Here is a 9,608-nt window from a genome sequence, read left to right as displayed (position 1 = left end):
AACCAGGATATAAGACCGTGAGATACTCAGGGTGGGATGGTGCTATCAGAGAAAGAAATATTAGGAACTGTATTATTATAAAGCACAAACTGCCAAGTCTGGTTGGAGGACAAAAACCACAAATAATGATAGGGACCAGACACTCCAGGGTCTAAAATACAAAATACTTGTTTACTGAAAAATTATTAAACCTAAAGGAGATGCTGCTATTATATTACTCATCTAGTCACTTCAAAACAAAGTGAAAAATTAGTCCCAGCTTCTTATTTCCCAAGGCTCAGCTTTCATAAACTAAGGGAGATAATTAGTGAGATCAAGTGGTCTGACACACTCATGATCCGTAAGTCAGAAGGTACAGAGGAGTCGCAGGTTTGGAACCAGATCAGTCAGGGACACAGAAGTAGCATAGTGTAGTGATTCAGTACAAAATTATTCTAAAATAGAATAGTCTATTTCAGACTGTTCTGACTTTAAGATAAAGACCTAACTTAGCCAAACTATAAATATAAAATAAAATCTCTTCCTGAAAGGTCTGGGTGACTGTCTTTAACAGAATTGAAGCATACCTTTGAAAGATCCCTGAAGTTGCCTGGAAGGGTCAGGTCTAACTCTTCAGATTCATAGTTTGTTAAAACCCACGGAAATACAGGGTATTGGTTCAGATCATTGTATGTTCGTCCTGTTAAGAAAGAAAGTGTTTTAAGAATTAGGAAATGGTGTCCACTTCTCCAGATGCGAAACAATCTCGCAGTTACTTTTGTTGCATCACATGTTCCCAGTGCCCACTACTTGACAGAATCAGATATAAATCTTTCAAACGAAAGTAGTCATTTAGGTGGACTTATCTTGAATCAGAACTCACTGCAGAAATCAGCACAATATAAAGAGCACAGTGTCTTTCAAAATCAACTAAAACCCACGATATGCCAATAAGCATGTTCTTTTTTATTTCCATGAATCTATTTTCATAGCATGAATGATGAAATTTAAAACCATTAGACTATTATTTTCCTAGCAACTGTATGCAGTATCATTAGCTGGCAAAGATTAAACAGCAGTCCAACAGCAAGGGGCTACATCTGAGGTTTGCAAATCTAGGTCTATCCTAGATATACCATATTAATCCATTATTCCCCACGGCTCTTCTTCCCTGAAGAAGCGGTGAAACTTCACTGCAACAGTGGAATCCAAGCGCAGAAATTAATGCTTGCTTTAACGCTATTTCATGCCCACTTTGAAAATTAAAAAATGTTTTCTCCCCCCTAAAAGACAGAGTTGACTGTCCCAGGCCACTCTCTCCAAACATAACGAAAGAAACATTGCTATCTTCCCGGCAGCTCAAATATGCAAAAACCATCTTCAAATACAGTTTCAAATGAACAATCTGCAGCTGAAGTGAACTGAAAATTATTAATTCATCACCAGGAAAAGTGTGTTTGGGAAAGGCTGCTACTTCTGTGCCAGCTGGTACTTAGTAGTATCTAACATTTCAGTGATAAGACAAATGAAGTTGCTCAGTACAGAACCATCCACCATATTGATTTAGTGAGAACCCCACAATATGCAACGTAAGTCTTAAAAAACAAAATCAGGTCATAAATATATGTGTGTGTGTATTTATATAATATAATTAGCAGACTGAAATAACTCAGGTTAACAATTCCCAGTCCTGCAGCAGATTTACAGCCCTGTCTCGCTAACTGCTTCCTTCCAGATTCTGGACAGATTCCTGGGGTACAAAACCCAGCACAGGAAAACACAGCCTCTCTTGTTCTGAGCAGCGTTTGCAATTCTCCACAAAAATCAGCTCTACTTTAATGAAATGTGAGACTTTCACTGCTCTACAAACACCTTGTTTTTTCAACAGAAGTTGATGAACAAGAAGCATGTTTCTATTTTGTACATAGTTTCACTGAAAACAGGAAAAGTGCATATTGTTAACAATTCTGTGTCCTCCTGTTTACATTTTGTACATATACATGCTCACAAGAATATTAAAAAAAATCATTTAGATACAAATAAAACTTTTTTAAAAAACAATACCAGCACTGTGTGCCACACACAAATAAAGATGGATAGAAACAAAAACACTTCTTTAATATCAATGAGGAATTAATGCAAAACCATTCTTGGACAGAATAAGAATTTATCAAACAATTAGATCAAGAAATACACCAGAATTTATCTGTGTGAGGGAGGAAAAGAAAAGGTATTCCCTGGCAAAATATTAATTGTTTTAGGGGTTTTGGGGAGGTGTTCCGTATGTCTTGAAGTAAGACAACTCTGCCCCATTTTCCACATCTGTCAAATCAGAGTATTATTTCCCTCTTTGGCAAGGGATTAATTACATATGATTTCTAAAGTTTCTGGAGATTGTAAAATTTAAGGTTCTATAAAATATGGCCTTTACAAAACTATACCTTTATACAATAATACTTTTCTCACCATCAGAACCCTCAATTATCTTAACAGAAGAGTGTGCGAAAGCTTCCGCAAAAGAAAGACAATTGTGCTTGTGTAGAAAGCAGACTAAAAGAAATATGAGAGTCAGGAATAGAATGACTGAGGTGACTGTAGTCTATCACAAAGCATAAGCAAAAATGATGATTCTTCAGAATCAAAGGGCTTTAATGAAAAGAGTTCATAGTAATAAAGCCCTTCAGTTGAAAACACTTCATAGAAACATTTGGAAAGGTAAAAATATCCTTTAGCAAAATTTTGAAAGGAAATTTAGGGTTATCCGAAATTATTTTTTATTTCAAAATTGAGATTTTCCATATTGACATTACTTAATTTTGATATTCATTTCATTTCAATTTCAATATTAAGTCAACAGGATTTTGATGTTTTGTTCCTATTCCACATGGGAAAATCACAAATATGTGAATAGAGCGAGAAAAAAGCAATCGCCATCTTAGCTGCTGTACATGAGTTCTCCTTTGCTGTGTGGTTTTGATAGGTTACTTACAGTATGGACACATGAACAAATTATCATGTGGAATTAGCTCCATGTCAGGACACTGCAGTAACGCTTGTGTGCATTTTTTTACCCCACAACAAGAAATAATTTGAAGCAGCTTATCTCTCAGCTTAGGTAGAATAAATTACAAACAATGAAGCCTTAGTGATTATGTATTTGATAAATATAACCATAGCCTTGTGAAAAAATGAACAAAATATTTACTTATCTCCTACTTCAATATTTATAAACCAGATTTTATTTATGAAGAGACTAACTGCTAAGAATAGTTATTAATTTGTTTAGTAAAAAAGTCAGTGATCCATTTTTCTGAATTCAACATTTTTTTTCATATCAACACATAAAAATGACTCGACAAGATGAACCATAATTTAAATTATGGTTCAAACCTACACAATGAGATAAGACCACACATCTATGCTTATCTGAGTGGAGGACAGTGATCCAGGCCTATAATGGGATTACAAATCCCTAATTCTAAACATGCATAAATATTAGTGGTTTAACTTTATTAGGAATGCTTTCATGATCAGTTCTAGCTTCGCAATGATTACTTTCAGAGTAAAGTCAGCAGATGAATATATTTAGCCATCTCATCAATTGTCTGATGCTTCCAGCAAGAATTATTTGGTTCTTTCTTCAGCTAAATAAATATAAAACATAAACCTGTACTGCTACTGGTAGTCCCTATACCTTTTCAGAAGCTTCAGATTTTCCCCCAAGTAGGCTTACAGAGATTAATATTAAAGGCTGAATATTAAATATTGCAAGCCTATGACACTAATCTACTTGAACAATAAAACTGAGGCATAGTAAATGAGATCTCAGAAATACTGGATATGTTTCTTCATTAAAAAAAACTTTTTAATTAAACCATGCAATTTAGTGTTTTTATATGGCACTTTAGTTTTGAAGGTAAAGTGAGCTAGAGACAGCTGACAAAGAAATTATAACTGCAATTCCTTGGTGAAAATGTTAATGACAGCAAAATATTGTTTAATTAGATGATTGCAGCATCTGGATTAACACTCTTTAAGAGCGATGTTCCTGTGCTTGTCTGCTTCTTCACACTTTACAGACATTTTGTCATCTCTAGGTCATTAGGAAAGAATTTTTAATGATTTTTCTAGAAGCAAGTAGTTCGAGTTACATCTAATTAGATGACAATAATAAGCCCAACACATGCAGTAGCTAAATATATACATAATTAACCAGTGAGGGCTTGTACATCACAGAGTAAAAAAGTGGAAAATGCTAAACAGGCAAAAAAAAAGAGGGAGGGGGAAGAAGTTCGTCTGAATTTATTACCTTACTGAAGATGTCATATTTTTCCACAAACCTTTAAAAATAATCCCTTTCCACTACAAGAAATGACTTACAAAAACTATGGATATAATTATCCCCCACTTCTTTTAAGAGCCGTGGCAGGTAGGATTTAAAAGAATTAAAACTCCAATAAATACAAATGCAAACACACATTTAATTTACTGCAATTTGAAAAAAAAAATAACAGCAGAAATCAGTTAAATACTGAGAAATTGATTTGAGAACCAGACCAAAACAGTGGGCACTGCAACCATATTACAAAACGACTTCTTGTTCCCACTCCTCTTGATTCCTTTCGCTGCAGTGGGATTACTTTTAAGTACTTTTTTCAATAATCTTGTAACTGAGAGAATAGTAAAGATTTCTTGTTCCCTATATCACCCAGAGAGTTCAGTTGACGTACATGCTGATCACATGCAATTTGGCCTTTTCCTATGCGCCTGAAGAAAGGACAATTAGTATAATCATAGCTGCTTCCAAGCCTTCAAAGCTAAAGAGAAGGCAATAGGTAGGAGGAGGGGGAATGTGGCCAGGAAGGCTTATGTCTACACAACCAGGACAAAAACCAGGGCCACGGCGAGTATAACACTGAGACTGATTGATAAGTAGCAGAGTGCAGTGTTTACCTTTGGGAGAAAAACCCAGAGCTGTAAACATGATGAAATATGCTCGAGTCAGAAAAGAGGGCAAGAAAGAGGTGAAGACCTTGGAAACAGAATAGGAAGGCGAGAAAATAGTTGGCTGGAGGGCCAGAGAAACAGGTTGAAACAAGACTTTAGAGAGTTTGGAAAATGGAGAGCAATTTTGAATTGAAATTGCAATGAGTCCTCAGGCCAGCACGAGTGACGGTAATCATATATCCTTGGCTAGGAAATGATCTAGAAAGAGAGAACTATGATAGCTGAAGTAGACAGTTATTAAGTCATGGGCACAGATTACAGCAGAAACAGTTAAACTAAAAATGAAGCCAGGCAATGTTTCAGAGGCGGTAACAGGATGATGTAAAGATTTTTTATAAACAGTCAGAGAAAGATGGATTTTTTTCCAAGGAACACTTCAGTATTTCAAACATTGATTAACTTATAGAATAGCCAGGGGCCGTGCTTATCAGGACAGACATATTGGCAAACCAAGGAGAGATTTAAGGAGAGATTCGTATATTTATTTCGGTGGTTCTGTTCTACAGAGAGCCACCAGTCTGTGTAATCAACAGTAATAACGAGCAGGCAAAAAACTTCTTGTGGGAAAGGACCCAGTTGCGTGTCCCAAATGAAAGAAATGAGTTAGTGTCAGATGCCTCACTTCTGAACATCTGTCTTCCAAGGCTGCTGCTTCTTGAATAATTTCAGAAAAGAAATCACAAGAATCACAAGAAAACATGAGTGATTTCTTACTATTTTGTAAAGGGCTAGACACTAACTAGGCACTGTTATAAGAAGAAAGGAAGCTACAAAGAAGCTACACAAAAGTGTACTAAGTGTTAGTGGACCTCCATTTATTTGGAGGAGAAGAAAAAACAACAAAGGGAACTATGTGTCACTCACCAGCAGATAATCCACATTTCTTAAGTGCCAAACCTCCATGTTTTTTAAGTGACTAAGCTACAGCTCAGATATGCTGAATAAACCAGTAAGAGCTAAATGGTAACACAAATAAAAATTTTGATGCATGTATTTCTCAATGGCTAAAAGCAATGATATTGTTAAAAAAGATGCTGCTGCTTAAACAAACAGCTGTAGTCTAAAGTTATAGTCTACAGTTATATTTTTACTACAGTAAAGACTCTGAATTTTAGGAAAGCAAACTTCAAGCTGTCCGAGGAGTTAGTCAATAGGACCCCCTGGGAAGCTGCTCTCAGGGACAAGGGAGCAGAACAGAGCTGGCAGATCATTAAGGACACTTTCCAAAGAGTGCAAGAGCTCTCGATCCCCAGGTGTAAGAAATCAGGAAAGGAGAGCAAGAGATCAGCATGGCTGAGTCAAGGCCAGCTGGTCAAAATAAAGGGCAAGAAGGAAATGCACAGGCAGTGGAAGCAGGGATAAGTATCCTGGGAAGAGTATATGGATGCTGCCTGTTGTGTAGGGATGGGGTCAGGAAGGCCAAGGTGCAGCTGGAGCTGAACTTGGCAAGGGATGCAAAGAATAATAAGAAAGGCTTCTACAGGTATGTCAGCCAGAAAAGGAAGGTCAAAGAAAGCATACCCCCCGCCCCGATGAGCAGGACTGGCAAACTGGTAACAACAGATGAAAAGGCTGAGATATTCAACAACTCTTTTGCCTCAGTCTTCACTGGCAACCTCTCTTTCCACACCTCTCAAGTGGATAGACTGCAAGGCAGGGACTGGGGAAGCAAAGTCCTTCCCACTGTAAAAGAAGATCAGGTTCATGACCACCTGAGGAACCTTCTGTATGAAGTCTATGGGACCTGACAAGATGCATTCCAGAGTCCTGAGGGAACAGGCTGATGTAGCTGCCAAGTCACTCTCCATGATATTTGAAAAGTCATGGCAGTCAGGTGAAGTCCTCAGTGACTGGAAAAAGGGATATATTGCACTCATAGAATCATAAAACAGTTAGAGTTGGAAGGGACCTTAAAGATCATCTAGTTCCAACCCCCCTGCCATGGCCAGGGACACCTTCCACTGGACCAGGTTGTTCAAAGCCCCATCCAGCCTGGCCTTTTTTTAAAAGGGTAGAAAGGAAGACCCTGGGAACTACTACCGACCTGTCAGTCTCATCTCTGTGCCTGGGAAGATCATGGAACAGATCCTCCTAGAAGCTATGCTAAGGCACACGGAGGACAGAGAAGTGATTTGAGACAGCCAGCATGGCTTCCCCAAGGGAGAGTCCTGCCTGACCAACCTAGTGGCCTTCTGTGATGGAGTGACTACGTCAGTGGACAAGGGAAGAGCTATGGATGTCATCTGTCTGGATTCCACAAGGTTTTTGACCTGGTCCCCCACAACATCCTACTCTATAAATTGGAGAAATATGATTTTGATGGATGGAGTGCTTGGTGGATGAGGAATTGGTTGGCTGGTTGCATCCAGAGGGTATTGATCAACAGCTCAATGTCTAGATGGAGATTAGTGACAAATGGTGTCCTGCAAGGGTCTGTACTGGGACCAGTGCTGTTTAATATGATCATCAATGACATAGACAATGGGATCGACAACACCAAGCTGAGTGGTGTGGTTGACAGGTCTGAGGGATGGGTTGCCATTGAGAGAGACCCAGACAAGTGAGAGAAATGGGCCCATGTGAACCTCATGAGGTTCAGCAAAGCCAAGTGCAGGATCCTGCATCTGGGTCGGGGCAAACCCTGATATCAATACAGGCTGGGGGATGAAGGGATGGAGAGCAGGCCCGCTGAGAAAGACTTGGGGATACTGGTGGATGAAAAGATGGATGTGAGCCGACAACATGCTCACAGCCCAGAAGGCCAACCGTATCCTGGGCTGCATCAAAGGAAGTGTGGCCAGCAGATCAAGGGAGGTGATTCTGCCCCTCTACTCTGCTCTGGTGAGAGTACCTGGAGTACTGCATCCAGCTGTGGAGCCCTCAGCACAAGAAAGACATGGAAGGTCCAGAGGAGGGCCACAAAAATTATCAGAGAGATGGAACACCTCTCCTATGAAGACAGGCTGAGAAAGTTGGAGTTGTTCAGCCTGGAGAAGAGAAGGCTCCAGGGACACCTTATTGCAGCCTTTCAATAATTAAAGGGGGCTTATAAGAAAGACTGAGACAAACCTTTTAGCAGGGCCTGTTGCAATAGGACAAGGGGTAATGGTTTTAAAATAAAAGAGGATAGATCCAGACTAGACGGAAGAAATTTTTTACGAGGGTGGTGAAACACTGGCACAGGTTGCCCAGAGAGGTGGTAGGTGCCTCATCCCTGGAAACATTCAAGGTCAGGTTGGACAGGGCTCTGAGCAACCTGATCTAGTTGAAGATGTCCCTGCTCATTGCAGGGGGGTTGGACTAGATGGCCTTTAAGGGTCCCTTCCAACCCAAACTATTCTATGAGTCTATGATTCTAAAACTAGGCCATCACTGCCTACACAATTACTGGCAAAGACATATCTTTTAAGGAAATATTTCTTATGGGATCTCATTACAAAAGAGTATAATTAAAAAGTTACTTGGAAATTGGATTTCCAAAGAAAGAAAAAATGCCTTGTCTCTACTTGGCAAAAGAGGACATGAATATATTCAATACTCTATATTTGTGTACAAAATAGAAAATCACATATTTTCTTCAGACTGCCGAGGGTCCTGTCTACAGTGCATATAAGATTTTGATTCTGTTTAACACGGATGTATCTGTACAGTTATCAGTTCAGTGGTTTTGATACAAGGGTAACGTGTAGTAGAGGTACTTTGCTTCCAGTACTGTATTTCTGGTAGAGATACTAATGCTTTTAGGGTTTCATCAGAAAATGACTATTTGTTGTAAAGGAACAATTTTGGAAAAATACCTGTCAACAGAAGATTTACAGAAATATAGGCACAGTTGCAAAAGAAGAGGCATTATTCAGGCTGCCTCATAGCTCCTGACCCTGCAGATTCCCAGATCTCAGGCCCTGGCAGTACAGTGCCATGCGACGGTGGAGCCAGGAAAGAGCTTGGGGACATGAAAACTTTTAGGCTTTCTCACATATTTATGTTTTGAAACTTTCCCCACTGCCACTGGACATGGACCTCATGGGCACTCCTTTGTGGGTGGATTTCTGACTTATCAGAAACTTTATGATGAGATTCTTTGCAATACCCCCAAGTTCTTCATGAGTTTTTGGAAGTCAGCTTACTCGCTGAAGTGCCGACTTTATTAGAACTACAAAAAAGGTGGACTTTCCAAAAAATAAAGTTTTTGATTTTTGCTTCTGTCAAAAACTTGGAAAATTTTACAGCTTGTTCCAAAGTGGAATAAAGGTTTATTTTCACATGTAAAATTGATAGTTGGGTTTCAGCCAGTTTTAATTCTCTTACATTGTTTTCAGAATGGGTTTTGTGTGTGTGTCATTGGCAGCGAGTTCAGCTATCAAGGGTAAATTTAATTCTAATTTTCAAACAAAACATCATGAGATTCTATGAGAAAGCACCAGTGAAGGCAGATGTTATAATAACATTAGGAACTGAAATGTATTTTTCTGTGTTCATAGAGACTATGAATCTTCAAAATCTTAAAAAAAAAAAGATGTAGAAATGGAAAACACATAATACAGCAATGCAGTCATGCCTTCTTACAAGATCTTTGCACTGTATGCCATTCTAACATGCAATAGTCATAGCGAATGTCAGCA

At 38.8% G+C, this 9,608-nt stretch overlaps 1 protein-coding gene across 1 annotated transcript in view; it reads right to left on the bottom strand.

Annotated features, from left to right (window-relative positions):
• Positions 1–9,608, bottom strand: part of NBEA (neurobeachin) — a 515,614-nt gene that overhangs the window by 96,340 nt on the left and 409,666 nt on the right. Inside the window, exon 50 of the mRNA XM_009888422.1 lies at positions 567–679. Coding sequence (XP_009886724.1) covers positions 567–679 — 113 coding nt within the window. The remainder of the gene's footprint in view (positions 1–566; positions 680–9,608) is intronic.

The sequence above is a fragment of the Charadrius vociferus genome, unplaced genomic scaffold (genome assembly GCF_000708025.1).
Source record: "Charadrius vociferus isolate BGI_N301 unplaced genomic scaffold, ASM70802v2 scaffold16, whole genome shotgun sequence".
NCBI lineage: Eukaryota > Metazoa > Chordata > Aves > Charadriiformes > Charadriidae > Charadrius > Charadrius vociferus.
This window is presented reverse-complemented; position numbering and strand designations above follow the sequence as displayed.